Source organism: Diadema antillarum, unplaced genomic scaffold, assembly GCF_040938485.1.
Source record: "Diadema antillarum isolate AM-2024a unplaced genomic scaffold, OU_Dant_1.0 seq00001554_RagTag, whole genome shotgun sequence".
NCBI lineage: Eukaryota > Metazoa > Echinodermata > Echinoidea > Diadematoida > Diadematidae > Diadema > Diadema antillarum.
In genome coordinates this window covers 257,200-275,912 of record NW_027272283.1, presented here as the reverse complement: position 1 = coordinate 275,912, position 18,713 = coordinate 257,200, and the positions used below count along the sequence as shown (strand labels likewise).

Below are 18,713 nucleotides of genomic sequence, written 5' to 3'. Positions count from 1 at the left end.
CAGTCTAGAAATTCTTGACTATCATGTCCGCTGCAAGCGAAATCGACTCTGCCAATCGTGGATTCAAATTGTCAAAATGTTAAAATCAAAAGTAATTGTCACTTCGTTTACTAATAAATGCCTGTAAGTGAATATAAGAATGCTTGAATCATGGAATCTTGTAGAGTTAAATTGATCTCAGACGAATTAATTTCGGGAGCTGCTGTACCGACGAATTCCGCCAGGAGAAACCTCAATGCAGGTATAACAACCTAAATTGTCTTGGAAGTCACACATCGCTTGTAATTTATTACACTTATTTACGTAATATCGGCGTAGTTGAATAGGCTGAATTTTTGCATTCTTTTTACATTCTACTGTACTCTTCTTTGACGTTCCCATAATAGCTTAACAGACGCATTGCACATAAAATCCTACGAGATAGATTAGCTTCACCTCAAATGAAAGTCACTGTGTATAAATCGGTGTAAAAATGTTAGTGGCAAAAATGGCAGAAGTAAAAGTGTCAAAAGTAAAAATGTCAGAGGTGAAAATTTCAGAGGCAAAAATGTCAGACGTACGAATGTCAGAGTTAAAGAATATCAGGGGTAAAAAAATTGTCAGAGGTAAAATTGTCAGCGCTAATCACATGGTAAAAATATCAGAAACAAAAATGTCAGAGGCAACAGTGTTATGACAATCCTATTTAAGCACTGGTGCGCTGCGGACGTAAACATTTAAGTTTAAAACTTATTGAAATTTGCCCATTGATTGCAAGGGATCTGATTTCCCAGCCTTGATATCATTTCAACATACATGAAGTTAATACATTGTATCTCACTTTCCGATTTGTCATAGTTGACGCCCTTTTTGCAATACGCGGGTTCCGCGCCACGCACTTACTGATAAACATACCCTCTTTCACGAGTTTCCTTTCATGCAGACACGGTGCACGTGTCAACGGCAGTTCCCCCTGAAAGGGGTTTCTTTCATATTTTAAATCACATGACAGTGTTTACTAAATTTCTAAGAATGTATGCACAATAATACCCAATAAACTGAAGCACATGACAACTCCGGGGACCAGCGAGCAGAAACAGACAGGCCGCAAAGGGGTGGGTTTTTTTATTGGTGCGATCGATTTTATTCATAATTGAGAAAAAAAAAGACACATCTCAATGCTTATGATAGGAGAATTGAAACAACGAAAGACAGACTAAACAAGAAGGCAAAAATTAAATATGGCAGAAATTGATAACGCTGGGTAATATAAAAGCAATACACTTGTCATTTTCCAAATGAATCTAAAAGCACATGCACTCCAAAATATCACGATTTTACTTCATCAAATAATTTCAAGCTTTTTCATTTCATTTGTTGATATTTTGGTGACATTTGGTGACAGTGACATCTTTACATCTGACATGGCAATCGCTGTCATTATTCACGTATATTTCCTCTGACTTATTACGTAACTGCATGTGATCCTATGTTGAAAAGGGTATGAAGATTAGAATATCAGATCCGTTGGAATCAATACGCAAATTTCAATAAATTTTAAACCGAAATGTTTGTGTCCGCAGCGCAGTGGGTTGGGTTTACACGCATGTTCCTTTGACATTTTTGTACCTAACATTATTACCAGGTGATTACCGCCAACATTTTTTTTTTACCTCTGGCATATTTTACCTCTGATATTTTTTACCTCTGACATTTTTATCTCTGACCTTTTTTTACCTCTGATATGATTTTTACCTCTGGAATGTTTGTCTCTGACATTATTACCTCTGACGTTTTTATTTCTGACATGTTTACCAGGCACCATTATTTTTCAGTACTGCGCTGCACGTTCTAAAACAAACAAAGTAAATGTTCCTTCAAAACAAAACCATGGAAATCGAACACTTACATTCATTTCAGCGAGGCCAATCTTATGTACAATTACAATGATAACTCTCTTTCTCTCTCTCGCTCTCTTCCCTCCAAATGCTTTTGATATGATATTGAAAAAAAAATCGATAGTTCCACAATTTGTAATCCTATCAGACTAAAAAAAAAAAATCATCTTCCCCTCCTGAAAACATATTTTCATGTACACATGGTCCCCGAGTCAGGAACTGTCTCGACAGTGATATAAAATATATATTTCATTTTCTTTAACGTACCCTTCATTGTTATGGCAAGCATATCCTTGGGATTTTGAAGAATGTTACGTCATTTGAATGCATTGTATCATTATTTCACTTGCGTACCTTGTTAATTTGCATTTCGTTGAAAATGAATAAATCCTGAATTGAAATGAGTTAACTACCTGTGAAACGAACCAGAGACCACAAACACGTTGACTTCCTTTGTGTGTGTGTGTGTGTGTGTGTGTGTTTGTTTGTGTGTGTGTGTGTGTGTGATTGTGTGTTTAAAAAATGGTTGTTTATAAAAAAATCTCTTACCAAATAACGTTAGTCGTGTCGTACTCGCCTCCCATACCCACTTCGATGACAGCAACGTCCACCTTTATAAGACAAATTCATCAGGGCGAAGTGACAGACAATACGATGCAATTAATTACAGATCAATAAGATTGTGCAAGCTTTGTTTCATTTCAAAACCTACCCATACTTATTTCTTAGGGGCAAAAGTTACCGTCTTGGTATTTAGATATATAGACACTAAGTTGTACCTATATATAACGTACGAATGTGAATGTACTGTTCTAGTTTCTTGGGCCATTTCACACACACACACACACACCCACACACATACATACCCACACATACATTTATAGATTCTGATCAAAATCTGTTATACCTCTCGTCTTTTTTTTTCCAGATTTGCTTTTGTGACATAGTTTAGTCACAGTATCTTTACATCACTATATACGTAGTTTATCGGCGGCCATCCAAGTAAGGCTCTACTTATGCATATAATTTCCTAAACATACAGTTTTCACCATCCTAAAAGCAATAAGCTTCTCTGTTACATTTCATACTTTACAGCAAAGTAATCAATAACATCTTATCTCATACATTAGAGGCGCACAAATATCTTACATCTGAAAGAGCGTATTGATCAATGCGGTGGTTCGAAGGCGTTTATTGTTTTTTTTAAGGAAGTATATAGGTTTCTGTGTCAATCTTCTTATTACCTCCGCCAAGGGAGGAGGTTATGTTTTTGTTACCGTTGGTTTGTTCGTTAGTTAGTTCGTTCGTTAGTTAGTTAGTTTGTCCGTGTGCAAAATAACTAAAAAAGTAGCTAACGTATTGGGATGAAACTTGCAGAAAAGGTTGAGAATGACACAAGTACCAAACGATTAACTTTTGGTAGTGATCCGAAAATTTTGGGGAAATTTATGAAGGATTTTTGACATTTTGGCAGGTAGGGTCAATGAACTTGGGAGTTCAGGCTGCGCGTATTTGAGGTTTGCCTGCGCGCATTTGAGGTTTGCCTGCGCGCACTAAAGTGCGTGCTCTAGTTTCTGCTGGGGTGAGGCGCGCCGTGCAGCTGAGTGTTTATGACGTAACAAAGGCTTCTATATTGGGAAATCTGGCAACTATCAGCACACAATGCTATAACAGTACGTATGGGTGGAAATCACTGATATCTCTACGGAAGAACAAGATCAGTGGTGAAAATGATTTGCATGCTTGGCGGAGGTCTGCGCTCTCAGAGTGCTTTTCTAGTTATCATTCAATCACGATGACACTTCGCAGCCAGAAATTATAAGATGTAAGCGATATACTTTATATATATATATATATATATATATATATATGAAGAGTTTGTTCGCTAAACACGATAAGTCCATTTTTGAAGATTTTGAAGTACAGTCTCTCTCATAAAGTACAAAATGATATCTTTTAATTGATATACTGGTCACTACATAAAAAGGTACATTTTTGAAGTTATGGTCAAAAGAAGCAAAACTTTTCTTATTATTCTCTTTATTTTTCTTGACCTTTAATCGCAAATATCTCCATTTGGCAAATATGGACTTATCGGTTTTTGCAAACAAACTCTTCATATATATATATAATATATGCATATATAAATATATATGTAGTATCTATATTATATATATATATAATATATATATTATATGTATATATATATATATATATATATATATATTGGTAAATGTAAATGTATTGGACATACTAAAGTATAAGTATGAATTGTGAGTCTTTGCGATACACATAGATTCGGAATTTCTGTGCGTCCTCACTCTGGTATCTATGATGCAATGTATTGCACGATAAAATTATCCTGATTCCTACCTGTCGATGCATCATCAGTCCTGTTGTTTGTTGTGTCACTAATTTCAGTGTGTACTAATAAATTCATTCAAGGCTTTCCAAACCCAAGCCTTGGTAAGTTATTAGTACTATTCTAAAAGTATACTAACTAGTTGTGACGTTCTGATTACATTAGTATGTGATTTGGCAATTCTTACTTTCATTTGAGAAAAGCAATGCAATGGAAAGAAGGACAACCAACAAACCTTCTCTTGCAGAAAAACGTAAAATGTCAAAAGCGTTAACAATTGGTAGGGTCCGATTTCATTGGCAAATACTGGGTCCTTCTCATTTATATGAGCATTCGTCTGGATCATGTTGAGGAAGTCGATCCCGTAACGAGCAAACTTTGCCCGGGGGAGCGCTGCACCGCCAACGCGGATTCGTTCCCTCACTTCAACCAGTGGTGGTGAACTAAAAAAGAAAGAATGGAATGTTTAACATAATTAAATAAATAAATAAATAAATAAATATATATATATATATATATATATATATATATATAAACATACTTATTATTCCATCACATTTGAGTGTGTGTGTACATGTGTAATTCTCAGAATTCAAAATCCATTTGCAATAATTTTATCTCTGATAAGCTGCGTAGTATCCATAGTGAAATCATGATTGTTCATGTGAGTAGTTTCCATCGGGGAAAAAAAAGGGGCCTGAACATGTTTTGAGCCAGACCTATCAAGTCGACCCCGTTTGGACTGGTCGAAGACTGGCGCGAGCGATGCAAAAGCTGTGCATTTCGACAAGTCTTTAAAGGGGAAATCCAGTCCAATCATAAGTTAGTCTGATAAGAAGGAGTAAGATATTACGAGTTCAATGGTCACAATCATGTTGATCGAAATCGGATAAAAAATAAAGAAGTTATGAAAATTGATTTTGAAAATGGAAAATTATATGAGGTCATGGCATGGGTAGCTCACTCATAACCATATTCATATCCACTGCAAAAGAACTGTTTTGCAGAAATTACCAAAACTTCAAAGTGTCGTAACCTCCTTATTTTTCATCCGATTTCAGTCAAATTGTTACAGTTGAACTTTTAAGTAGATTTGAGATTAGATTTGAGAGCAGATTTTACTCTTTCTTATCAGGTTAACTTATGTTTGGTCTGGATTTCCCCCTTAACACTAAAAATGTGAGTATAACTAGTGTACCAGCGAATAACTCTATGCCCCCGACAACCTTTTTCTTTTAATAATAAAAAAAAACAGAGGGATGAAGCATTATGAAGTTTATCATAAAAGAAAACAAAAGAGGATAGACATTTGAACGCATATAAGGGAGAGATGATTGAAGAAAAAATAACATGAAAGTTCGATTGGTTTTTCAAGGAGAGGGGGCGGGGAATTTCTATTTCTGGTGCCACTTCCGGGGTAAAAAAAAAAAAAAGGTTCAGGGCAGAGGGTTATAGACCCTCTATGTATTCCTATTCATTACTTGCGCCGGCCCTGAGAGAGAGAGAGAGAGAGAGAGAGAAGACGAAAAATTACTGCTTAGGGAATAATAGAATGTAAAGATAATAGCTACTAGTATCAGTTTCTTGAAAAAAAAGAAATAAAAAACAAAGTATTGATTAAAAAAAAATTAATACATTGATACATCATACATGGTTTTCAGTGTTGACATCAAAAGTAACGAAACACCAGAATACATAAGGTGACCACAGAGAGGAAAAATGTATCCTTACGTCAGAAGTCCAGTTTTGTATCCACAGGTCCTGAGAATACGTTCTGTCAAAGCACAGGTTGACCCCTTGCCCTTGGTCCCAGCTACGTGAATGCAGGACAGTGTGTTCAACACCTCCTTCTGCATAAAATCAATCGTACATTGATTTCCTGTTTGATAAACCGTTCCATCTCTGGTTGCCTTGAATAACACATAGCCGGACGTGAACAACCAATTACATGTAGTTGGTTACAAATTTTAAATTAGTCATGAAATAGATTCAGATGAGATCAACAATTTAGCACATCACTAAAATCCCAACTATATCGAGTTCTTTAATCACTCCTTTCTTCCGAATTGCCTTCTGTGTATTAAAATAACATTTACATCTTCCATTGTAGCAAGAGTTTCTCAAAGACACTTTCAGTTGATTGTGGCAGTATGGCATAGGCCTACCGTCAGCAAGATTTGCCATACATGTATAAATTTCAACATAGTGATGGAGGTTCAGCAATAGGAGATAATGATGTTAAAGATAATATAAAGTTTTGGTACCTCAAAAGTTTCCCTGATGAGTTTCCTTGTCTTAGTTTGTATTGTTACGACCAAAATCACTCTGAGAATGATCGCACAAAAGAAACAATCAACTGATGTTCAGGCGGTTTATTAACAGTGATATTGTTGGTACAGACTGGTAATCGGCGTCACATCAGTACAATGATCAATAGAAACAGTTATAAATCGGTAGTGGAATCACTTACACGTATTAAGTAATCCTTTGAAAGTGTCCAGATACGATGCTTGATGCACAAATGAATGATCCGTGATGCACCGATAAATGATTCCTTCGACGTAAATCCAGAGGCACAGGTTACAATAGTCCGCGTTATAAATCCAGGGTATATGTCCACAATAGATCCACAGTATAATGTTCACAGCGAAATGTGCAGAATCCAACGACCACGTCCAGTCGATGCATTGAATGATGATTCACTTTATAGTGTCCAGCGAGGAATCCAGCCCGTCACAGCTTTGCCGTAGCAATGTCCATTGACATTAAAATATGGAGTCCAATGAAGGCACATTAATTCTCTGCAGGCAAAATGTCTCCCAGGCCTTATCTCCACAAACATAACAGGTCAGCAGGTAACACAGGACTGACTATAACAAGTCGCTTCAGAGCCAGAAGTGACGTAACACTCAGAGCAGATGTGTTGGGTACTCTGCCTACTGCAGAATTTCTCTGGCTTATATACTATCCATTCAACCCCTTCTAGCACATTCTATAACTCTCTCCAACCTACTAGCCAGTCCAAGTTCCAGGAAACCTGGATGACTCACTGCCTAACTATGTACAAAACATCATTACCAAGAATAACTACCAATCACATTGGGCTACAGGGACAGTGCCTCACTCAGCCAAATATGTTAGCACTTCCCAGAACATTCTGGAATGGGTGAAATCAATCTAAATTGAGTGAGCTATAATGTATTTCCTGCTACATGCATGTACTGTATAGCTACATTGCATACCACCTAGAAAATTCTCCACTGATCTGGTCAGCCTGTATGTACTATATCTATACCACATAGAATGTTCTCCATAAATCTGGTCAACCTGTGTACATACACATTAAAACAACCATGCATACAGTACATCATACATGTACATAATTACTAGTGTGTACATTTGTGACACCATCCCCCATGGGAAAAAGAAAGCCTTGCCGTAGCAAGGGTTTCTTTTACCTTCACAATTTTTCATTATTATTTACAATGAATGTGAGGTAAAATCCAAGTCAAGCTACAATAATCACATACTATCACATGCCTTTTGGATAGCTGTATTAATTCCATGTTATCTTTTCATGGATACCATTTACAATAATATTGCTTGGATTCTCAGAGCTTATACAATCATATCAAACTGTTTTGCACACATTAATGAATATGCTAAACACATACACTGGAAATGATATACGGTGAAAACTTTTCACCTTTGATACTCTCTTCATGTTACACTCTTGACAGAGCGTCGGCAATTACATTGTTCTTGCCTGCCACATGTTTGATTTTGAGTGCATATGGCTGCGTCATCATGCTCCATCTGAACAACCTGTTGTTCTTCATTTTGAACCGGTCTAAAAAGACCAAGGGGTTGTGGTCAGTATAGACCATGATCTCCCCTTTGCTATTTGTCAAGTACACTTCGTATTGCTGGAGGGCAAGGATGAGACTGAGAGCCTCCTTCTCAATTGTGGAGTACTTCTTCTGGTATGTGTTCAATTTTTTGGAGAAGTAGCTAACTGGTCGTTCAGTGCCTTCTTCATCTTCTTGGAGCAAAACCGCTCCCACTCCTACATCGCTAGCATCTATTGCCACCTTGAATGGCTTTGCGAAGTCAGGAGCTGCCAAAACAGGCTCATTAGCAAGGACTGCCTTTAGTTTCTCGAAGGCTCTTTGACACTCATCAGTCCAGGTGTACTTTGCCTTGCCCTTCAGCAGGTTTGTTAGGGGGGTGACTACAGTGCTGAAATTCGGTACAAATTTCCTGTAGAAACCAGCCATGCCCAGAAATCTGAGCAACTCCTTCTTGGATTGGGGGATGGGAAAGCCTAGTATAGCCTCTACCTTGGCTTCTCTTGGCAATACTTGTCCCTGACCGACCACATACCCGAGATACACCACTTTGGCCTTTGCAAATTCACTCTTTGCCAGATTAATCACCAATCCAGCCTCCCTGAGTCGATCAAAAAGTTGCCGCAAGTGTGTAATGTGCTCCTCCCACGTGTCACTGTACACTAGGATGTCATCAATGTATACTACACAATTGTCAAGTCCGGCAATGATTTGGTTCGTCAGCCGTTGGAAGGTGGCTGGAGCATTTTTCATGCCGAATGGCATTACTTTGCATTGGAACAAGCCATCTGGTGTAGCAAAAGCAGAAATCTCTCTGGCTTTGTCGGTCAAGGGCACTTGCCAGTATCCCTTTAGAAGGTCTATCTTACTGACATATGCAGAATTTCCGACCCTGTCAATGCAATCTTCTAGTCTGGGAATGGGGAAAGAGTCTGTTTTCGTCACGGCATTCACCTTTCTGTAATCTATACAGAATCTTTGAGACCCATCCGGTTTGGGCACCATGACGATTGGGGAGCTCCAACTGCTTTTACTCGGTTCTATTATGTCATTGTCTAGCATGTACTGAACCTCTTCCCTTACTTTTTGCAATTTGCTCGGGTTTAACCTGTAAGGGTTTTGCTTGATAGGGTCAGCATCTCCTACATCAACATCATGTACAGCAAGAGGGGTGCAGCCTGGTTTGTCCTTACACAATTCTTCGTACTCATGTAACAGACTAGTCACATCTTTCCTCTGATTTTCAGGTAGGTAGTTCAGTGCCTCATCTACTTTCCCTAACATCTCTGAGTTAGACAACCTGGCACTAGAGGGCTCACTTCCATTCTCATCTTGAGCTTCTCCCTCTTCATCTACTTCTTCTTCTACCACCTGGGTTACACCTACCGGCTGACTAGCCTTTCTCTCATAGTACTCTTTCAGCATGTTTACGTGACACACCCTCTGATCTTTGCGTCTGTCTGGCGTACTGATCACATAGTTCACATGATCATTGAATTTCTTTTTGACACAGTATGGGCCACTGAACTTGGCTTTCAGTGGTTCACCTTGTATGGGCAGCAGTACAAGAACTTTGTCACCTGATTTGAAGGTTCGAGCTTTGGCATTTTTGTCTGCCTTTCTCTTCATTGAGTCTTGTGACACTTTCAAGTGTTCCCTAGCTACCTCACAAGCCTTTGAAAGCCTTTCACGAAACTTTGACACATAGTCAAGTAGGTGGACCTCATCATCCTCAGTCATGAATTTCTCTTTAATGAGCTTCAGTGGGCCCCTAACTTCATGACCGTACACCAACTCAAATGGGCTGAAACCCGTCGACTCATGTGGGGAGTCCCTTGTTGCAAATAGCAGGAAAGGGATGCCCTTATCCCAATCCTCGGGATACTCCTCACAGAACGCCCTAATCATTGTCTTTAGGGTCTGGTGGTAGCGCTCCAACGCACCTTGGGATTGGGGATGATAAGCTGACGAATTCAGCTGCTTCACACCCAAACGATACATCACCTCTTGAAATATGCCTGACATGAAATTTGACCCTTGGTCAGACTGCACTTCTTTGGGCAACCCATACCTAGTGAAAAACTGCACTAGAGCATCTACCACAGTCTTAGCAGTGATATTTCGCAATGGGATAGCCTCTGGAAACCGTGTAGACATATCCATGATTGTCAAGAGGTACTTGTGACCTGACCTAGTCCTAGGCAAAGGTCCAACACAGTCAACTAGAACCCGACTGAATGGTTCTTCAAACGCAGGTATCGGAATCAATGGCGCCGGCTTCACTGAATGCTGTGGTTTACCAGCCACCTGACATGTGTGACAAGTCTTACAAAACTCAGCCACATCCACATTCAACCCTGGCCAATAAAAATGCCTCATGATCCGATCCTTTGTCTTTCTGACGCCTAAATGGCCGCCAACAGGTAACTCGTGAGCAATCCTCAAGATCTCACCGCGGTAACTAGGAGGGACAACAACTTGACGGACCACCGTCCAATCCTCATCAGCTGGCCTATTGGGGAGGTCTCCACTTCCTCATCAAAATGCCATCTTTGACATAATAGCACTCAGGGACCTTTTCAGCCTCAGCCCTCGAGAACACGCCGTCTGAGACAAGCCTTTCAACTCAGAGTCTGCCTGCTGTGCTTCAACCAAGGAAGACTTGCTAAACAGCCCATCACTGTTAGCCTTGGAGCCTAATACAGCAACCCCATCATTCAAATCCTTGAAAAAGGTTTCTGCCAACCAAACACCGGAATTCTCCTCCACATCAACAAAATCCGCATCATCTTGAACAGCTCTACGAGCCTGAGACCTAGTCACAACACAATCTGGGAAAATCCCAGGAAACTCCTCCTGCAACTGCTCAGAAACAACTGGAGACGACAACCACCTTGTCCCCAGCCAAGTCATTCCCCAACAGGAAGTCAATGCCTGCCATAGGCAACTCAGGAACAACTCCAACAGTCACAGGACCAGAAACTAGGTCACACTTCAAATCCACTCTATACAGTGGCACTGACATATAACTGCCATCAACAGTCTGAATCAAGACTTTTGCATTCACTGCACTATCTGGTGGAAAAGTCATACCACCATCCACCATCAACGACTGAGAGGCCCCCGTATCCCTCAGGATGACCACTGGCCTTACCTGCCTCACCAGAAGTACATGGGGTCACCTCACCATCAAACAAAAAGCTACGATAGCTCTCATCCACCTGCTTCATCCTATCTTTGACATTTGGGAGATTGACTTTCAACGGCCTGTGTTTCACTGAACGGGACACTGTTTTCGGGTAGGACACTTTTTGACATGACAAATCCCAAGTCCTTCTTTGTTTTGTTTTGCAACTTCCAACACTGTGACAAGGCTGCTTTATGCAAACTTGTCACTTTGTGATCATCCAAATGTGACCTCACACTGAAAGCAACACTCTTTTTGAATTCTTCCAAGAGAACAACCTCACGTAGGTTATCAAAGTCCTGATCCACTTTCAGGGACCTGTACCACCTATCAAACATCATTTCTTTTTCACGAGCAAACTCAACATGTGTCTGGCCTGGTTTACGGTACGAATTTCTGAACTTATGTCTGTACGCCTCTGGCACCAACTCATAAGCATTCAACACTGCTTTCTTGACTGTAGCATAGTCACGTGATTGCTCTTCAGAGAGAGATGAGTACACATCGGCTGCTTTGCCGACAAACACACTTTGCAGGAGCAAGGGCCAAAATTCCTGTGGCCAGTTCAAACTGTTAGCCACCTTCTCAAATGACACAAAATATGCATCAACTCTGTTTTCTTCAAACTTTGGCACCAATCGAATGTTCTTGGCCAAATCAAATTCAGAGGGAGCCCTTTTACGATTTCCAACAGTCTGTGCATGAGTCAATTCCATCTCACGCAATTTCAGTTGTTGCTCCATTTTCTTCTCTTCAATTTCAAGTTTCCTCATTTCAATTTCTCTTTCTCTTTCCTTCATTTCCATTTCTTTCTCCTTCAGTTGCAATTTAGCAAGCTCAAGTCGTGTTTGATCTGAAATTTGAGCTCGATCTGGAGTGTCAATTTCTTCTTTGAGCTCCATGTGACCAGCTACCAAGTCAAGAATCTCTGCCTTTCTTACACCTTGTGGAACATCTACACTTAAATGCTGTGCAACAGCAGTCAAATCACATTTGCGTAACCTTTGCAAATCTTTGAGGGACAAATCTGTCCTCTGAACAAATGCCTGAACATCCATTGTACTGATTGACATTGTCACAATGTATTACACACAATATACAATTGAACAATCAACTCAACTGGTATTTTGTCTGTACCAATATTCTGGCTTCCGGAACGTTCCAAATTATAAGTTTTGGCTTTAAATTCACTTCTCGGACACAAGCCCCCAATTTTGTTACGACCAAAATCACTCTGAGAATGATCGCACAAAAGAAACAATCAACTGATGTTCAGGCGGTTTATTAACAGTGATATTGTTGGTACAGACTGGTAATCGGCGTCACATCAGTACAATGATCAATAGAAACAGTTATAAATCGGTAGTGGAATCACTTACACGTATTAAGTAATCCTTTGAAAGTGTCCAGATACGATGCTTGATGCACAAATGAATGATCCGTGATGCACCGATAAATGATTCCTTCGACGTAAATCCAGAGGCACAGGTTACAATAGTCCGCGTTATAAATCCAGGGTATATGTCCACAATAGATCCACAGTATAATGTTCACAGCGAAATGTGCAGAATCCAACGACCACGTCCAGTCGATGCATTGAATGATGATTCACTTTATAGTGTCCAGCGAGGAATCCAGCCCGTCACAGCTTTGCCGTAGCAATGTCCATTGACATTAAAATATGGAGTCCAATGAAGGCACATTAATTCTCTGCAGGCAAAATGTCTCCCAGGCCTTATCTCCACAAACATAACAGGTCAGCAGGTAACACAGGACTGACTATAACAAGTCGCTTCAGAGCCAGAAGTGACGTAACACTCAGAGCAGAGGTGTTGGGTACTCTGCCTACTGCAGAATTTCTCTGGCTTATATACTATCCATTCAACCCCTTCTAGCACATTCTATAACTCTCTCCAACCTACTAGCCAGTCCAAGTTCCAGGAAACCTGGATGACTCACTGCCTAACTATGTACAAAACATCATTACCAAGAATAACTACCAATCACATTGGGCTACAGGGACAGTGCCTCACTCAGCCAAATATGTTAGCACTTCCCAGAACATTCTGGAATGGGTGAAATCAATCTAAATTGAGTGAGCTATAATGTATTTCCTGCTACATGCATGTACTGTATAGCTACATTGCATACCACCTAGAAAATTCTCCACTGATCTGGTCAGCCTGTATGTACTATATCTATACCACATAGAATGTTCTCCATAAATCTGGTCAACCTGTGTACATACACATTAAAACAACCATGCATACAGTACATCATACATGTACATAATTACTAGTGTGTACATTTGTGACAGTATTTCAGGTTAAAGTACCTTTCATATAACTAACACTGTGAGAATTACTCGCCCCAAAGTGCTCTCATGTCTTAGTAATCATGCAATAAAATTTTCGTACCAGAGCAGAGCGGGCTCTGAAAAATTCGAACGAGCCGTTGTTTGACTCGACGCGGTACCACGACAATCAATATACACGTATTGTACGAAACCATTATTGCATGAATACTAAGACATGAGAGCACTTTGGGGCGAGTAAGTCTCACAGTGTTAGTTACATGAAAGGTACTTTAACCTGAAATACAAACTAAGACAAGGAAACTCAGGGAAACTTTTGAGGTACCAAAACTTTATATTATCTTTAAGCGATATGTCGCGTTCACTATGACAACAGAATTGTGCATGATATGTGTGCAACAATACATTCTTCAGACGTAAAAGAAAACTAGTGATGATGATTTCCTTGAAAGACTGTTGTAACTACCGTTATGCCGGCTCTTTCCAGGAACTTTCTCCCGTCAGATATCTTGTCATGTCTTCTGTCGGGAAGGTAAGTACCTGTAAAACAGATCAGCTTCCCAAGACTCTCCAAGAAAGTCTGGAATGCAAAATGTAACCCCCAAAAAAGACAAAGACGAGGGTAATCATTGTGAGAATAAATGTAATTCGTACAGTAGTACGTCCATTAGGTTACAGCTCGCTATTGCAGAAGTTCGCTATTCCAAAGGTTTGTCAATTCGAAAATGAAATGAGGTTCGTTATTCTGACGGTTCGGGTAATTCCGATGGTTCCTTAATGCGAAAATGGAAATATATATATATATCGTCACTCGGAGGGTTCGTTAATCCAAAAACGAAATAAAGCTCGTGTAAGACTTCCGTTGGTTAACTAACAATATTTAATTTCCCCATTTAACGAACATTATAGGTGTAGGGCTTAATATTTGTCTGTTTTGGAAAAACGAACCTTCGGAATAACGAACCCTGAATTATTTTCGGATTAAAGAATCTTCGCAATAACGAACATCACCAGTTCATTGCTACCCGCTGATTACATCTAAAAAGGGACCATCGGACAAAACCTTACATCACGTGACTATGCTTATACTGTCGCAGGCCTCAAAGCCCTGAAAACTGCCAGCCAAAACATCAACATTCGTAGAGACATTATTATTGTTTTTTTTTTTGGGGGGGGGGGGGGAGTGGGAGGGGTAATGCTTCTATTTCCACAATACTGCAGGAAGCAAGATATCAGAAGTGAGTAGAAGAACTCTGGAACAAGAGGCTTGTATGGGGTTTTATTGTTTCAATGATTCATAGAACTTCTTCGAAATTACATTCTTGGAGATGGTATGGGAACTTGGTCAATGTAAGCCTGTCTCTTCAGACTTGATAAGTATTCCTATATGTGGGTGGTACGTTGCACATAAGTTGCACATTTTTTTAAAGAGATCCTTTAGATTACTGGGATTTATTTATCCACAGAGGACTCATGGTAAGACCATCCAGAAAACCCCAACTAACATTAAATTCATTTCAAGCAAATTCTTGCTTCATGAAATCTAAAGTGACTAAGGACTACAATGAAGTAGTGTTCATCAACGAGTTCTCGGTGACTGCATTCCAATATTTCAATTTACTTACTATTTCAAGTATAGATTAAACATTAAACAAAAAGATATAGACAATTAGGCAACATGAAATACAGGGAATGTGCTATAATGGATTTCATTTTAATGCTTACAGAAATGATCTCCCCTCCCTCACCAAAAAAAAAATGATGGAAACGATGATAATAAGAATAATAGTGATAAACATTGGTAACCAGGTAACGGTGTGACTGCTGGTAATCTGTGTTACTGACATTACCTAACGAAAAAGCATGAGGCTGTACATGCTCCGAATTTAGACTGGATTCAGACTACTCCCATGCGAGCTATTATGTTATTGCTCATGTACATACATTTGTACTATGTTGCAGTTTGGGACTCGGTTATAACTGAAATTTAAACGCAAAGTGAATAAATCCAAAGGAAAACTTTCCGTCTAATCATCGGTCCGCTGTATTCTAATACCAGCTATTATTTGGAAGATGCGTATCTCCTTACCCTGTAGATAAGAGACATGAAAAGCTGACAATCATATTGGGTACAGAGTCTACCAAAATACAATCACTTCTACCATTCGTTCCCTTCCACACGAACTGAAATAAATTGTCAATCTTTACCATGTTTATATACGTAATGGCCACGTCTATAAAGAAGTGTTTTATAAAATTATTGAGCGACACAGGACTAGCGATCTTCCTCACCTCGTATAACGCTACTAAAGTTATGAAGCCGTGTCAGGTTTAGCTGATAGAATTATCTTTAATTGTATCTTTCAGTCAGAGTTCGTTATTCCCAAGGTTTGTATAATTTCGAAAACGAAACAAGGTTCGTTATTCCGAAGGTTCATTGATCCGAAAAATAAAGACAAAGTTTGTTACAAGTTTTCCTTTCTATCATTTCTATCTTTCTATCATTCACAAAACCAAACTTTAAGAGATGTTCTTTAGTGTATATCACCCCATGTGATAACTTGTACCGAAATTTCCTGTTTACTAAGTAATGTCATGTTCTTGGTCTAATAGACAGCATTCTAATATCTTTATCAGCAGAAATCTTAATTCCTTTCACCATGTTTTATTTTCAAACTATACATTTCTTATAACTGTGTAAGAAAATACCCATGAATTATCTTTGCTTTAATATTCAGAAAATTAGATATCATTCCAGAATCCCCAACTGTAATGAATATCAATAATTATGCTTTAAATCTTATGTTCCCCTTTGGGCTCTTTCCAGTTCTCTGAAAAAAAAAAGCATTAGAAATATCATTCATCTTAGATATACACCATTTCCCTTAAACCTAGATTCTGAAAATGCACAACCGGTTTATTAAAACCTCTTTGTAAGATGTGATGTACGTCATAAATACCCCTTTCTTATAAATCACAAAAAAAATACTCTTCCCCTTTATACAAACATATATATTATTAAATATCAATGGGTTTATTACTTCATTTTCAAAATTCCTACATTTATCCATTTCCTGTCATACTTTGACCATTTCCATATAAAAAAGATGGGAGTGGATTTGCTATCGTCAATCTAGACCACTCATAATCGCATGAAAAAATACATCTTCCTCCTATACTGATCGTAAGCAAGTTATTATCTAAATATATTTTCCATTCTGATTTCTTCTCACCGTACGATAAACATTTCAACCACACAATACGTTAGGTTTTTACATAAAACTTAAATTTATCATTCGTAGTTCCCCTTCACCATAATCTTGATAAGTAATCTACCTATTACACCGTCTTTATCATTAAAAAAAATCTTATCCAATTCTGAAAATATCCACTGAGGAGCCACTATAAATGATAAAACATAATTTCATCTTGATAATGCATACGTTTTCAACAGACTTCTTAACTGAAATTAGAGTCCACGATTTTTTAATTGAATTTAATGGGGTGCTTGGTGCAATAGGACTTTACGCATGGTTTTCTTCCTGAGTCATAAAGCAACATTGCAATTCACATATCCCCATGTAAACATGGTAACCTGTATTTTTTCTATTTCATTCAACAAAAGATGTAATATCTTGCAGAGGCAGTTGCCATTCATTGCGTGAAGAATGAAGTGAGAAATATTTTTTTTTTCTCTCGAGGTAATGTTTCAGTAGTTTCAGTAAGTTTTATTTCTCAACTTCTAGAGAACAAAAATAGGTATGACAATATCAAACATATTCTCAAATCATGGGCATATAAACAGGAGTTCTCAGTACATAATCATATAAATTATACAAATCTTTAAATATACAGGTGGAGGAGACCGTTTGTCAATAAGCAAATATCGCTTGACTTGGACAACGACCATTACGGCTTGGAACAATTTTATTATTATTTTTTTAACTGGAGGAATAGAACACATACACATATAAGATAAATAACGTAAAACTTTCGAGTATTTTGAATGTCATTTGACCAAAAAGGACAACACAAGGTGGCATAACAAAAAAGGACGCACACACACACAAAAACGAGAATAAGGGACAAGAATAAGAGGGTACCCGAAAAGGAAAAGTACAGAGAAGAGAAGAAAAGTAACGGTGAAGAAAAGTGATCGTATGCAGTGTTCAGGAGGTGGGAACTAATGAGGGCATATTTCCAATTATAGTGATACATTGCGAGAATAACCTTTTTTATAGCATGATTTAAAACATTGTAGATAAGATCATCAGTCAATAAGTTCCATATATCTGGCCCGTGATGCCTTATGCACTTTTGAGCTATAATAAGTTTGGGATTTTCTAAATGATATTTTTTTTGCATGACGGGTAGGATATGAATGGATACTAAAATAAATTTGAAATGTACATATCTTTAAACATTTCAGAGAGCTGATTGTTAGTATATTCATCCATAAATATTGCTGTTTGCCATGTATGTGTATCGGAAATTTGTTAATTACAGGCCCTACGTCTGGAACAATGTAATATTGCACCCTTACAAAAAAAACAAAACAAAAAACAAAAAAAAAACAAAAAAAAAGAACCCATCAACTTGAATGGCCATCATTTGATTTGTAAGTAACGATTACCTGATAAATGCTCTCATCTTCATCTCCTTGAAAATCCTGTTTGGGATGATCTGATGCAAGAATATCCATACCAGCAGCGCTCGATTGCCAACAGTCCTGAAAGTTTTTGAAGTGGTTGTTAAGGTTTCGGGGGAAAAACAAGGTAACTGAAGACGAACGTTCTTGAATTTGTCCCCTCTTTTGCTCGCAGATTTGTTTTTATTATCTGATTTTATCAAATTCGGTGAAGAGCCTCTACAATTTCGTGTCGCCAGATGATCTGTTAGATAACTATTTTGCTTCTGTGAAGCAAGTACGTATTTTATATATTATACTCATTACACACAGCGCAGTGCCACTTGAATGCAGCTGCACGGCAGATAGCAAAGTACGCCAGTAAGGAAGGACACAATCAAATTTCACTGCAGTTCTTGCAGGAACTATACGTGAAATAACTCACACCTAGCAAAACAGACAGCATCTCATAAAACAAGAGGGCGACACAACCAATGG

General features: G+C 38.5%; 1 protein-coding gene across 1 annotated transcript in view; it reads right to left on the bottom strand.

Annotated features, from left to right (window-relative positions):
* Positions 1–15,695, bottom strand: part of LOC139710700 (folylpolyglutamate synthase, mitochondrial-like) — a 40,395-nt gene extending 24,700 nt beyond the window's left edge. Inside the window, exons 1-5 of the mRNA XM_071622620.1 lie at positions 15,678–15,695; positions 14,055–14,168; positions 5,971–6,089; positions 4,475–4,682; positions 2,427–2,488 (exon numbers count right to left, since the gene is read on the bottom strand). Coding sequence (XP_071478721.1) covers positions 2,427–2,488; positions 4,475–4,682; positions 5,971–6,089; positions 14,055–14,168; positions 15,678–15,695 — 521 coding nt within the window. The remainder of the gene's footprint in view (positions 1–2,426; positions 2,489–4,474; positions 4,683–5,970; positions 6,090–14,054; positions 14,169–15,677) is intronic.
* Positions 15,696–18,713: the final 3,018 nt, after the last annotated feature.